Source organism: Dama dama, chromosome 20 (genome assembly GCF_033118175.1).
Source record: "Dama dama isolate Ldn47 chromosome 20, ASM3311817v1, whole genome shotgun sequence".
Lineage (NCBI taxonomy): Eukaryota > Metazoa > Chordata > Mammalia > Artiodactyla > Cervidae > Dama > Dama dama.
The window spans coordinates 106,896,968-106,912,094 of record NC_083700.1 but is presented as its reverse complement, the minus strand read 5'-3'; the positions used below and the strand labels follow the sequence as shown (position 1 = coordinate 106,912,094).

The following is a 15,127-nucleotide window of genomic DNA, read 5'->3' as shown; positions in this document are numbered from 1 at the left end:
TTGTTTATCTCTGTGGGCACACTGTTTACGATATTAGTCATAGTACGAAATATCTGAGAGCCATTATACTTAGAGAGTAATTACAATGTGCTGTACTCTCTGATCCCAGTTCTCTCTCTCTCTCTTCTTCCCTGTGGATAGCTCTGAAAGCGTGAAGCAGAGGAGTGACGTGTTTTACCTTCAGCCTGAGCGCGCCTGTGTTCCAAATAGCCCCATGTGGTACTCCACATTTCCCATAGACCCCGGGACCCTGGACACCATGTTAACACGCATTCTCATGGTGAGGGAGGTACACGAAGAACTTGCCAAAGCCAAATCAGAAGACTCTGATGTTGAATTATCAGATTAAAGTGCAAGTGGGTTCCTATTTTCATACATGTTGGTATGCACCAAACTGTGAATGCATCCAGCTTTGGAAAACGATAAGTCTCAAGTCCTCTTGACTTGATTATGAGATAATGGAAAACAGACAACTCGTGAACCACAGTGTGGATGTACAAATGAAAACTGAAGGAAAGAATATGAACTGAGAAACATTGTTCTTTGGCAGTGATATAGTTCTTAGACATCTTCAGAATGACTAACCAATTTCTCTGAGTGGTGCATAATCTTATTTTGTTTGGGAATAACAAATTGTGGAATATTTTTAAGGAGAACTGTTGTATAAAATTCTACCATAGTAACCTTAGATCTTAGAGGGGTAGCTTTGGAGTGAAACCTTGGCTGCAGCAGGCTACTTGGGCAAGCCCTCTGTGAAAGTCAGGGGAGAAATCAGTACAGAGCTAAGAGTGGCATCAGATGAGGACTGTGGGACCCAGACTTGAAGACCCAATAAAAATACTCAGCCTTTTTTTTTTTTTTTAAAGGTAGAGAGTGAAGTGGTCTTGATTTTGATTTTCACTGCCAAGCCAATTCTGTGAAGGATAGAAGCCTTTGGTGCTTTTGCCATAGGGTCCCTCACATCAGGGGAAAAGGCCTTCACTGCTGTTCATGCAGTAATGTGTCCCTTTCACTTTCTGGGTCTGGCCTTCTCAGCTGTGGGTCTGGATGTGGGTAAATTAAGTTAAAGGGGCTGAAACTCTGCAAAATAATCATGCACACAGAAAGTCTGTGGCGCTTGTTAGACCCCAAGTGTCTTGAAATGTTTGTAGAAAACCCACTAAAATGCCCACTTTGGGTGTCAGCCTTTATTGCTGCTGTCTCACAGCATAAGCTGTGGTACACAGAAGTGGGGGTTCTTTTGTTTTTATTTTATCCCCAAATGGCAGCTTTCCTCCCATTGTTTTATCTTCCCATTTCCTAAATAATTTGTTATTTTGTCTTTTGCACCAGTTTCTGGAGGCCCTTGTCATTTCAAAAAGAGGAGTCTCTCCTTTCTCTGGCAAACCTGTGGGTGATTCCACAGAGACACAGTGTTACTTAGCTATCAGAACTATGGTAGAAGAAGAACTAGTATTTTCCTATATAAAGCATTGGAAGATGACCCTGTTACCCTAAGAAACTTAAAAATAGGAATCTGGGGTTAGGATACAAAGACACTGACGGTCTTGCATATATCCACAAGAAGGTCTTCTTATAGCATTATTCCAAACTCTAGCTGTTTTAGTAGTTTGATGAGGATCAAGTCATAGGAGTGTTTGGCAAATGGATCCATTTCCTTCTGCATTCTGTTTCTTCCCCACAAAATTTTGAATCAAAGCTTCTATAATATTGGCCAGTCACAGAACTTCTTTAGCGGAGGTTAATTTGACCCTTTAATAGAAACGAGAGAAGTCTAAAAAGCCTCTTAGAAATTTTAACCTTGAAAGACTTTACCATATGTCCCATTTTTTAGATGGGAATGGCAGGTGGTTTTTTTGTTTTTTAATAAATAAATTTAAATACAATAAAAATTTTAAAGTAGACCTTTTGACATTGTGTACTTATGGTTCTGTCCCTCTGCCTGTAACAAATCTTGTTTTTGTTACCAAGAACTATGTGAAAGAAGTAAATCTGCCCCAGTTCTGTATGATTAATTCCATCTGTGTTTTGTCATTTCTGACTGGAAGACTTACTTCCAGGCCTTGTTTGATATGGAGGAAAAGCAATTGGATTGTCTGATAAGTCTGCCAATAAACTATCCAGAAACATCAGGTGTAATAGTCCCCACTAATGAAATTTTATGGTTTATATAAACACTAATGTTTCCCCTTCTGTAGAAATGCAAATTTACGGCATAGTAGATAAACTATTATAAAACACTAGAGAGAGAGGAAAAAAATTCTGTATGTTTTAATTGAGAACAGCCAATATCCAGGTAAATGACTGTATCAAGATGTCAATTGCATGTTAGTCCACAGAGTTTTTCCAGATCCTGGAATAATTTGTAAAAGAAAATATTGAGTCATTATTGGTCATTCCTCATAAGCATAGCTGTTGATGTGTGTGTCCGGTTATTTGCTTTTTTAAATTTTATTAAAATGATGTAAAATTGGTTTCCCCCCCCCCCCAGGGGAGGAAAAAATATCAAACAAGAGAAACATTAAATTATCTGTTCTTTTTTGTTTTTTAAACACTTTCGGGTTTTCACCTTGCAAAAACCACAGAAATATTCCCTTAGAATAAAATAGTATATTTGTATTTGATGGGTGAATTATTCATTTTATGTCTTGAAAGAATTTTAAATATTTTTTTTGTTTGACCCTATTGGTATGATCCAACAGATGGTATATTACAAAGAAAGAGATCAGTTTTCAGAAAATAAATTATTTGGTTTTTACTCAGTCCAGAAAACATTGTTTCATTGCAAAATCTTGTCAGTTTTTTTTTCCCCCATCAAAGACTTGTTCTGATTTTTAATCTATTACCATATACAAAGCCCTGAAAGCTAGAAGCATCAAGTATTAGGTTGGTGCAAAAGTAACTGCGGTTTTGCATTGTTGAACTTTGCTGTTTGATATTAATGAGTACATTCTTAAATGTGGTTATATTATACATCATCTTAATGCACATTTCTTTATTTTTTTTGCTAATGACTTATTACTTGCTGTTTATTTTATATTTATTTTAGATTAGGGAAATGATGATGTTAGACAAAAAAGCAAGTTCTAGCAATTTTCTTATTCAAGTTCAAAATGAATCATAAAGCAGTAGAGACAACTCGCAACATCGACAACGCATTTGGCCCAGGAACTGGTGATTCAAGAAGTTTTGCAAAGGAAACAAGACCCTTGACAACGAGGAGTGCAGTGTTCGGCCGTGGGACGTTCACAACAGCAAATTGAGAGGATCATCGAAGCTGATCCTCTTACAGCTACGCAGGAAGTTGCTGAAGAACTCAGCATGGACCACTCTGTGGTCATTTGACATTTGAAGCAAATTGGAAAAGTGAAAAGCTTGGTAAGTGGGTACCTTATTTATCTTGTGGCTGACTGCAAATTAAAAAAAAATCGCCATTTTGAAGTGTCGTCTTAATTCTGCACAACTACAGCAAACCATTTCTTGATCAGATTATGACATGTGACGAAAAATGGATTTATCCAAGGCAACAACCAGCTCAGCAGCTGGATCGAGAAGAAGCCGCAAAGCACTTCCCAAAGCTAAACTTGAACCAGAGAAGGTCATGGTCACTGGTGGTCTGCTGCCCATCTGATTCACTGTAACTTGCTGCTGCTGCTAAGTCACTTCAGTCATGTCAGACTGTGCGACCCCATCCCTGGGATTCTCCAGGCAAGAACACTGGAGTGGGTTGCTGTTTCCTTCTCCAGTGCTTAAAAGTGAAAAGTAAAAGTGAAAGTGAAGTCGCTCGGTCATGTCTGACTATTCGCGACCCCATGGACTGCAGCCTACCAGGCTCCTCAGTCCATGGGATTTTCCAGGCAAGAGTACTGGAGTGGGGTGCCATCGCCTTCTCTGCTGTAACTTTCTAAATCCCATCAAAACCATTACATATGAGACATATGCTCAACAACTCGATGAGATGCGCTGAAACCTGCAGTGCCTGCGGCCAGCACTGTTCACCAAAAAGGACCCAATTCTGCACGACAACGCCTGACTGCACATCGCACAACCAACACTTCAAAAGTTGAACGAATTGGGCTATGAAGTTTTGCCTCATCTGTCACATTCACCTGACCTCTCACCAACCATCACTTCTTCAAGCATCTCAACAACTTTTTACAGAGAAAATGATTCCACAACCAGCAGGAAGCAGAAGGTGCTTTCCAAGAGTTCTTCGAATCCTGAAGCACAGATTCTTAGGCAATGGGAATAAAACTTGTTTCTCATTGGCAAAAATGTGTTGATTGTAGTGATTCCTATTTTGATTAATAAAGATGTGCTTGATCCTAGTTATAATGATTTAAAATTCATAGTCTGAAACCGCAATTATGTTTGCATCAACCTGATATATATTTCATTTTAGGCAAGACTTTTTTTTAGATTTACACAGCTTACCTAGTTCAACTTGAATCATTTTGAAATCATGAGATTAGAATAAAGAATATATTCTTAAGTATGAATACCTATTTAATTTGGGAATGTGAGACTAAGTGGCATTTTCCTTAGACTCTAGTTTTCTTGGTATTGTGCAAATATACCTTCAGATTCCACATAGATTGTTTTTACCTACCTGCCTTGGGGCATTCCTATTTTTTTAACAAAATTTCCCAAAAAGTTTTAAGTTAAAATGAAATTATGTAAATGAATCCATTTTTTAAATTAAATTCAAAATTTAATTTTCTATGCAAATAGAAAAAGTCGCTGTGATTCTGAGTTGAAATAAGCAACAATACCCCCAATTCCTCCTGTCTATCATCATCATACTTTATTTCATAATTGAAAAACAAATAATTGTGACCCATTGTTACAGAGTGGGAAGATCGGAGCTCTGGAGCCTAGTCTTTCTACTTTACTGTTTGTATAGCCTTAAGTTAGTTACCTAACCTCTCTGTGCCTCAGTTTTCTCTTAAACTGGGAATAATATCAACTTCTGTAAGTTGTGCTTGGAACATGATAGGTTTTCAATGTCAACTCATTTTTACTATAACATCTGCAAATTCTAGGCATATAGTAAGATTTTAAATAAATGCTAATTCCCCCATTACAGCCTGAATTTTCACTAAATTCAGTGCTTCCGATTCTGCAAAACATAATACCCAGCATCATCAATTCTATATATTGGAATGAACTATTTAGAATAACTAAAGACTGTATACACTAAATCATACATTCTTCACTCATGTGCTTGCTTACATGCATATAAATGATGATCAACATTACAGAAATCCTTTGATACACTTCACCACATTGGAAAAGGTAAATAATACGTGGTATATCAATGGGTACAAGAAGAGCACGTGATAGTTTACCTTTTTTTCCATTGATTCTGAGTCTGTGAGATTTCATTTATCTGACAATAGTTACATACCACATAGGAAGAAGGCTGCTGCACGGTGTGCATCTCCACACTTCCTTCTCATTACGGAACCTGCACCCCTACGTTTTGGGTAGGCAATGGCTTCCTGCTAATTGACTGTTTTCCAGCCTATCTTGCAACAGGATGTAAACAAGTGACTAGGTTTTGACCAATGGGATGGAAACAGAAGGATGTAACAACCAGGCCACATCCTTAAAAGGGAAGAGTTTGCCCTCCTTTCTAATTTTCCTTTCCCCATGCACCAGATTGTGAATGTAGTCAGTCAGTGGTCATGGCAAACCAGTTTTTTCTGTGTGGGAAAGGGCGATATATTGAAAGTACGGTAGCTCAGACCTTCACATAAAAAAGGAAACCTTCCAGCTTACTGAAGCTATCATCATTTGGTTTCTGCTAAAGTAGCCAAACCAGTATCCTAACAGACCTACTGTGCCCAGTATCATGCTACTGCTTAATACAGAACTGGAAGTTCTGATCCAGAGTACAAAGAGCTTTTCAATATTGGCAAGTGAGAAAACCCACTATATTTAAGTCATTATTTTCAGATGTAGAAACATCTGTGCAAAAAAGCCAAGAGAGGGAATTCTCTGGCAGTCCAGTGGTTAGGACTCCTTGCTTTCACTGCTGCGGGCCTGGGTTCAATTCCTGGTCAGGGAACTAAGATTGCAAAAGCCAGGCCATGGAGCCAAAAAATTAAAAAACCGAGAAAAAACATACCATTAAAAATAAGGCTGCTGCTGCTGTGCTCAATCATGCCCAACTCTGCAGCGCCATGAACTGCAGCCGACCAGGCTCCTCTGACCATGGAATTTTCCAAAGAAGAAAACTGGAGCAGGTTGCCATTTCCTACACCAGGGGATCTTTGACCCAGGGATCAAACCCAGATCTCTTGTGTCTCCTGCATTAGATTCTTTACCACTGTACCACCTTTAAAGCCCTAAGTTTAAGATTGCTAACCATAAGTTTATTAAAAGCATTTTTCCACAAGAGCAGTACCCAACCAGATAATGTAATTAAAAGGAAAAGATTAATTTTTTTAAAAAGAAGATACTATTCACAGTAGCAATGCAAACTGTATAGTAGTTATTAATCATATCTGTAAAGGATGACAAATATGACAGGCTGAGAGAAGATACTTGTAATGTGTAAGACCACCAAAGGATTTATACCTAGAATATAGAAAAACTGCATAATTGTAAAGAAAGTTAAATGAAGATATTTCATAGATCAGTCGCTCAGTTGTGTCCAACTCTTTGCAATCCCATGGACTGCAGCACGCCAGGCTTGCCTGTCCATCATCAACTCCCAGAGCTTACTCAAACTCATGTCCATTGAGCTGGTGATGCCATCCAACCATCTCATTCTCTGTTGTCCCCTTCTCTTCCCACCTTCAATCTTTCCCAGCATCAGGGTCTTTTCAAATGAGTCAGTTTTTCACATCATGTGGCCAAAGTATTGGAGTTTCAGCTTCAGCATCAGTCCTTCCAATGAATACTCAGGACTGATTCTCTTTAGGATGGACTGGTTGGATCTCCTTGCAATCCAAGGGACTCTCAAGAGTCTTCAACAACACAGTTCAAAAGCATCGATTCTTCGGTGCTCAGCTTTCTTTATAGTCCAACTCTCACATCCATACATGACTAAATCCATAGCTTTGACAAAACGGATCTTTGTCAGCAAAGTAATGTCTCTGCTTTTTAATATGCTGTCCAGGTTGGTCATGACTTTTCTTCCAAGGAGTAAGCATCTTTTAACTTTATGGCGGCAGTCACCATCTGCAGTGATTTTGGAGCCCCCCAAGATAAAGTCTCTCAATGTTTCTATTGTTTCCCCATCCACTTACCATGAAGTGATGGGACCAGATGCCGCAATCTTAGTTTTCTAAATGTTGAGTTTTAAGCCAACTTTTTCACTCTCCTCTTTCATCAAGAGGCTCTTTAGTTCTTTGCTTTCTGCCATGAGGGTGGTGTCATCTGCATATCTGAAGTTATTGATATTTCTTCCAGCAATCTTGATTCCAGCTTGGGCTACATCCAGTCCAGCATTTCTCATGATGTACTCTGCATATAAGTGAAATAAGCAGAGTGACAATATACAGCCTTGATGTACTCCTTTCCCGATTTGGAACCAGTCTGTTGTTCCATGTCCGGTTCTAACTGTTGCTTCTTGACCTGCATACAGATTTCTCAGGCGGCAAGTCAAGTGGTCTGGTATTCCCATCCCTTGAAGAACTTTCACAGTTTGTTGTGATCCACATAGTCAAAGGCTTTGGCATAGTCAATAAAACAGAAGTTGATGTTTTTCTGGAACTCTTGCTTTTTTCAATGATCCCACAGATTTTGGCAATTTGACCTCTGGTTCCTCTGCCTTTTCTAAATCCAGCCTGAACATCTGGAAGTTCACGGTTCACATACTGTTGAAGCCTGGCTTGGAAAATTTTGAGCATTACTTTGCTAGCATGTGAAATGAGTGCAGTTCTGTGGTAGTTTGAGCATTCTTTGGCGTTGCCTTTCTTTGGGATTGGAATGAAAACTGACCTTTTCCATTCCTGTGGCCACTGTTGAGTTTTCCAAATTTGCCGGCATATTGAGTGCAGCACTTTCACAGCATCATCTTTTAGGATTTGAAATTCCATCACCTCCACTAGCTTTGTTCGTAGTGATGCTTCCTAAGACCCACTTGACTTCACATTCCAGGGTGTCTGGTTCTAGGTGAGTGATCACACCATTGTGGTTATCTGGGTCATGAAGATTGTTTTTGTATAGTTCTTCTATGTATTCTTGCCCCTTCTTGTTAGTATCTTCTGCTTCTGTTAGGTCCATACCATTTCTGTCCTTTACTGTGCCCATCTTTGCATAAATGTTACCTTGGTATCGCTAATTTTCTTGAAGAGATTTCTAGTGTTTCCTATTCTATTGTTTCCCTCTATTTCTTTGCATTGATTGCTGAGGAAGGCTTTTTTATCTCTCCTTGCTATTCTTTGGAGCTCTGCATTCAAGTGGGTAATATCTTTCCTTTTCTCCTTTGCCTTTTGCTTCTCTTCTTTTCACAACTATTTTTAAGGCTTCCTCAGACAACCGTTTTGCCTTTTTGCATTTCTTTTCCTTGGGGATGGTCTTGATCCTTGCCTCCTGTTCAGTGTCACGAACCTCTATCCATAGTTCTTCAGGCACTCTATCAGATCTAATCCCTTGAACCTATTTGTCACTTTCACTGTATAATCGTAAGGGATTTCATTTAGGTCATATTTGAGTGGTCTAGTGGTTTCCCCTACTTTCTTCAATTTAAGTCTGAACTTGGCAAGAAGGAGTTCATGATCTGAGCCATAGTCAGCTCCCAGTCTTGTTTTTGCTGACTGTACAGAGCTCCATCTTTGGCTGCAAAGAACATAATCAATCTGACTTCAGTATTGCCCATCTGGTGCTGTCCATGTGTAGAGTCTTCTCTTGGTTGTTGGAAGAGGGTGTTTGCTATGACCAGTGCGTTCTCTTGGCAGACTCTATTAGCCTTTGCCCTGCTTCATTCTGTACTGCAAGGCCAAATTTGCCTGTTACTCCAGGTGTTTCTTGACTTCTACTTTTGCATTCTAGTCCCCTATAATGAAAAGGACATCTTTTTGGGGTGTTAGCTCTAGAAGGTCTTGTAGGTCTTCATAGAACCGTTCAGCTTCTTCAGCATTACTGCTTGGGGCATAGACTTGGATTACTGTGATATTGAATGGTTTGCCTTGGAAACAAACAGAGATCATTTTGTTGTTTTTGAGATTGCATCCAAGTACTGCAGCTGGGACTCTCTTGTTGACTATGATGGCTACTCCATTTCTTCTACGGGATTCTTGCCCACATTTCATAGATGAGGAGCCCAAAAGGGTAAGCAAATACATGAAGAGGTGTTCAAACTCATCAGTAATCAACAGATTTTTTTTTTTTTTTTAAAGAACTATCACTTTACATCCTTAAGACTAGCCAAAATTAGAAAAAGGATAATGTCAACTGGTGCTGGTGATACAGGGATATTAAAACCCTTATATACTGCAAGAATAAATGTAGAACTGTATACCCATTCTGGAGTCAATCCTGGACATTAAGTTAGAGAAGTTTGGTAGATTTTACAAAGAAGTTTACCCTTTCCTCTTGTTAAGTAAATGATTATTATTAAATGTGTTTGTTTTTCATTATATATGTCCATGTAATTTTTATCTTTATTCATTTGCCAAAATACCTTGACGGATTTTTCTAATGTTGAATCATCATCCCTGCACTCCTTGATGAAATCCTAATGTGATTTATATATAGGATTAGATATATAACCTTTATCAAGGTAAAGATAATACCTTCCATTCCTAGTTTGCCCTGAATTTTTCTTTAAATTTTATTTTTTTTCTTTAAATTTTAAATAAGTGTTGAGCTTACCAAAGGCCTTTTTTTTTTTTCTTTTTGCATTTTTAAAATAATACTCATCTTACTTTTCTGTCTTCATTAATGTTGTGAAGCACACTGAATGCTTCTTATACTCCTTGGATAAACTCTTGTTATGTTTACATATTTTGGCTAACTAATATTCAGTTCTGTTTTTACATCATAGTCACAAGTGACTATATTTTTTCTCTTTGAATTATTTTTGAATATTTTTCTCTTTGATTTCTCATCTGATTTTGGAATCACTATTAGAGAAAGAAATAGTCAAGTTTTATTTTTCCAATTTGTGGAACAACTTATATAGAACTTATATTCTTGAGCGTGTAGTCAAACTATAAAAGCTTTTTTCTACTTTTTGGCCATCCCATGTGACATGCGGGATTTTAGTTCCTCAACCACGAACCTGCACCCTCAGCAGTGGAGGTGCAATGTATTAACCATTGGACCACCAGGGAAGTCCATATAAAATTTTAATTGTTTTTTAAATTCCTCTAAAGGGATTTTGGTTTATTTAATGTCATTTTGCTTTATTTAATGTTCATTCGTCTACTCAAAGTTTTTATGTCTTATCAATTTGGATTTTTTTATAATTTTCTCAGTTTGATCTATATGTTCAGGTTTATTAGCATATGTTTCATAATTCCTTCTTCCATTCTGCTGCTGCTGCTAAGTCGCTTCAGTCGTATCCGACTCTGTGCAACCCCATAGACAGCTGCCCACCAGGCTCCCCCGTCCCTGGGATTCTCCAGGCAAGAACACTGAAGTGGGTTGCCATTTCCTTCTCCAATGAATGAAAGTGAAGAGTGAAAGTGAAGTCGCTCAGTTGTGCCCAACTCTTCACGACCCCATGGACTGCAGCCTACCAGGCTCCTCTGTCCATGGGATTTTCCAGGCAAGAGTACTGGAGTGGGGTGCCATTGCCTTCTCCATTCTATATTTCTTATTTTGTTTACATTGTGTCTTTTTCCTGATCTGCCTTCTTTTTAAACATTTTTATTGGAGTTTAGTTGATTTACAATATTGTTTTAGTTTCTGCTGTCCAGTGAGGGGAATCATATATAGATAGCTACTTTTTTTTAGATTCTTTTCCCATATAAGTTACTGCAGAGTATTAAGTAGAATTCCCTGTACTACACCCTAGGTCCTTATTAGTTTTCTATTTTATGTAGTATGTGTATGTCCATCCCAATCTCCCAATTTATCCTTTTCCCCCGCTTTCCCCCCATGGTAGCCATAAGATTGTTTTATACATCAGTACCTCTGTTTCTGTTTTGTAAATAAGTTCATCTGTACCATTTTTAAAGATTCCTTGTATAAGTGATATATTTGTCTTTGTCTGACTTACATCACTCAGTATGACAGTCTCTAGATCTGTTCATGTAATAGTGATGTTGAGCATCTTATGCTTTTAAAACATCTGTATATCTGCTTTGAAGCAGCGTGTATTTAGATCTTCCACCCATTTTTTGACTGGGTTTTCTGTTTATTTTTTGTTACTGAGCCGCATGAGCTGTTTGTATACTTTGGAGATTGATCCCAAAGTATACAATGCAAGATTTTCTCCCATTCTGTGGGCTATTTTTGTGTTTTATTTATTATTTCCTTTGCTGTGCAAAGCTTTTAAGTTTAATTAGGTCCCATTTGTTGTTGTTTTTATTTTCATTACTCTAATGAGATGAATCAAAAAAAAATCTTGCTTCAGTTTATGTCAATGTTCTACCTATGTTCTCCTCTAAGAGTTTTATAGTATTCAGCCTTACACTTAGTCTTTAATCCATTTTGAGTTTATTTTTGTGTACAGTGTTAGGGAGTGTTCTAATTTCATTCTTTTACATGTGGCTGTCCAGTTTTCCCAACACCATTTATTGAAGACTGTCTTTTCTCCATTGTATAGTCTTGCTTCCTTTGTCATAGATTAGACCATGGGTGTGGGTTTTGTGTTTTTTTTTTTTTTTTGTGAGAAATAGAGACTTTATTAGGCACACAGGGTGACTGATAGGCAGAGGTTACAAAATGGCTACTGGGCTTCCTTCCAAGCTGGAGTAGAGCACTCCAGGAGGGGGAGGGACAGAGGAACCTTTGTTCTCTCTGCCTTCCCCCTTCAAGGCTGCATGCAGATGGCCCCATCCAGCCGGATGACTTCTCCATTGAGGAATGAGTTCTTGATGATGGCCTGTACCAGATGAGCATACTCAGCAGGGTCACCAAGTCGGTTGGGGAAGGGCACCTGGCTGGCCAGGAAGTTGCGCACTTTATCTGGGAGGGTGGTCAACAGCGGGGTGCCAAATAGGCCTGGAGCAATGGTCATCACCCGGATACCCATGGGAGCCAGATCCCGAGCAATGGGCAGTGTCATCCCCACTATGCCCCCTTGGAAGCAGAGTATGCAGCTTGTCCAACCTGGCCCTCAAAGGCAGCTACGCTGGCCGTGTTGATGATGACCCCACGTTGGCCTCCCTAGTCTGGTTCATTCTGGCCCATCTCACCAGCCACCAGGCGGATCACATTGAAGGTGCCTATGAGATTCACATTGATAACTCGCTGAAAGTCCTCCAAGGTATGGGCCTGGCTCTTCTTTAAGTTATATGTCTTGCTGGCCACTGCAATGCCTGCACAGTTGACTGCCACATCCACACGGCCAAACTTTTTTCTTGCTAGAGTCAGAGCTGCTTGCACATCCTTCTCTGAGGTCACGTCGGCTGGGGCAAAGGCGCAGCTCTTCCCTAACTTCTTGGCCTGGGCCTCCCCATCTGAGTTGGGCAGGTCCAAAAGTACAGCAGTGGCCCCCTGCCTCACCAGTCGCTCTGCTGTGGCCAAGCCTAGGCCTGAGGCTCCGCCAGTTATTAAGGCAACCAGACCCTTCACGCTCCGACATGCAGCTGCCATCTTGCTCAGGCCTCTCTCGGGTGTGGGGGTTTATCTCTGGCCTTTCTACCCTGTTCCATTGATCTGTATTTGTTTTTATGTCAGTACCATACTGTCTAATTACTGTAGCTTTGTAGTGTAGTCTGAAGTCAGGGAACCTGATTCCTCCAGCCCCATTTTTCTTTCTCAAGATGGCTTTGGCTATTTGAGGTCTTTTGTGTTTCTGTACTGATTGTAAAATTTTTTGTTCTAATTCTGTGGAAAATGTCAATTTGACAGTGAATCTGTAGATTGCTTTGGGTAGTATAGTTATTTTAATGATATTGATCCTTCCAATCCAAGAACAGGGTATATCTCTCCAATCATTTGTGTCCTCTTTGATTTCTTTCATCAGTATCATAGTTTTCTGAATACAAGTCTTTTCCCTCCTCAGGAGGGTTTATTCCTAGGTATTTATTCTTTTTGATGCAGTGGTAAATGAGATTGTTTCATTAATTTCTCTTTCTCATCTTTTATTGTTAGTGTGTGATAATGCAAGAGATTACTGTGCATTAATTTTATTTCTGTGTAGTAATATGTTGTAAAGTTTGCAACTTTACCAAATTCAGTGATGAGCTCTAGCAGCTTTCTGGTAGTATGTTTAGGATTTCCTATGTATAGTCTCATGTCATCTGCAGATAGTGAAAGTTTTTATTTCTTTTCACTTTGGATTCATCTGTGTTTCAATTGCCTTGCTAGAACTTGCAAAACTATGTTGAATAAAAGTGGTGAGAGGGGACATCCTTGTCTTGTTCCTGATCTTAGAGGAAATGCTTTCACTGTTTCACTGTTGAGAAAGTTGGGTTTGACAAACTGCATATGCTCTGGGTTTGTCATATGTGAGCTTAATTATGTTGAGTTATGTTCTCTTTATGCCTTATTTCTGGAGGGTTTTTATCATAAATTGATATTGACTTTTATCAAAAACCTTTTCTGCAACTCTCGAGATGATCATATGGTTTTTATTCTTCAGATTGTTAATGTGGTGTATCACACTGATTTGTGGATACTGAAACACCTTTGCATCCTTGGGATAAATCCCACTTGATCATGGTATATGATCCTTTTAATGTATTGTTGGATTTGGTTTGCTAGTATTTTGTTGAAGATTTTTGTATCTGTGTTCATCAGTGATTATTGGCCTGTAATTTTCTTATTTTGTGGTATCTTTGTCTGGTGTTGCTCTCAGGGTGATGGTGGTCTCACATAATGAAGTTTAGAGTGTTCCTTCCTCTGCAGTTTTTTGGAAGAGTTTCAGAAGGACAGGTGTTAACTTTTCTGTAAATGTTTGATAGAGGGACTTCCTGGTGGTCCAGTGGCTAAGACTCCATTAACTCCTAATGCAGGGGACCCAGGTTAGATCCCTGGTCTGAGAACTAGATCCCACATGCCACAACTAACTGTTTCATAGAATTTGCCTGTGAAGCCATCTGGTCCTGAATTTTTGTTTGTCGGAAGCTATTTTAATCAGTTTCGATTTCAGTACTTATTGGTCTATTTGCGTTTTTTATTTCTTGTTTAGTCTTGGAAGATTGTACCTTACTATGAATTTGTCCCCCTAGAAGAAATGGACAGATTCATAAGCACATAGTTGCTTGTAATAGCTCTTAAGATCCTTTATACTTATGTGGTGTCAGTTGTAGCTTCTTTTTCATTTCTAATTTTATTGACTTTGAACCCTCTCCCTTTTTTTCTTGATGAGTCTGGCTTTAGTTTATCAATTTTTTTTTACTTTTTTAAAGAACCAACTTCTCATTGATCTTTTCTATTGTTTTCTTCATCTCTATTTTATATTTCTGCTCTGATCTTTATGATTTCTTTCCTTCTACTTATTTGGGTTTGTTTGTTCTACTCATTCCAGTTGCTTTAGGTGTAAGATTGTGTTGTTTTGAGATTTTTCTTGTATCCTGAAGTAAGATTGTATTGCTATAAACTTCCCTCTTAGAACTGCTTTTGCTGTGTCCCATAGGTTTCCGAACATCATTGTTTTCATTGTCATTTTGTCTCCATGTATTTTTTAAAAAATTTGTTTGGTGATCCATTAGCTTTTTAATAACATATTATCGTATGTGTTTATGTTAGTTTTTTTCCCTGTAATTTATTTCTAATCTTATAGAATTGTGGTTGGAAAAGATGCTTGATATGACTTCGGTTTTCTTAAATTTACCAAGGTTTAATTTGTGGCTAATATGTGGTATATCCTGGAGAGTATTCTAATGTGCCCTTAAGAAGAAAGTATATTCTGCTGCCTTCAGATGGAGTGTTCTCAAAATTATCAGTGAAGTTCATCTGATCTAATGTGTCACTTTAGGCCTGTGTTTCCTTATTGATTTTCTATCTGGATGACCTGTCCATTGGTGTAAGCGGGGTGTTCAGGTCCCTGTTGATTTTA

At 38.6% G+C, this 15,127-nt stretch overlaps 1 protein-coding gene and 1 pseudogene across 6 annotated transcripts in view; one reads left to right on the top strand and one right to left on the bottom strand.

Moving 5' to 3' along the window:
- ZMYM4 (zinc finger MYM-type containing 4) overlaps positions 1–2,758 on the top strand; it is a 156,502-nt gene extending 153,744 nt beyond the window's left edge. For all 6 annotated transcript variants that reach the window (XM_061122426.1, XM_061122427.1, XM_061122425.1 and 3 more), the window contains one exon: positions 142–2,758. In XM_061122426.1, coding sequence (XP_060978409.1) covers positions 142–349 — 208 coding nt within the window. In that variant the 3' untranslated portion in view covers positions 350–2,758. The remainder of the gene's footprint in view (positions 1–141) is intronic.
- An 8,999-nt stretch (positions 2,759–11,757) lies between these two features.
- Positions 11,758–12,722, bottom strand: LOC133040382 (3-hydroxyacyl-CoA dehydrogenase type-2-like; annotated as a pseudogene).
- Positions 12,723–15,127: the final 2,405 nt, after the last annotated feature.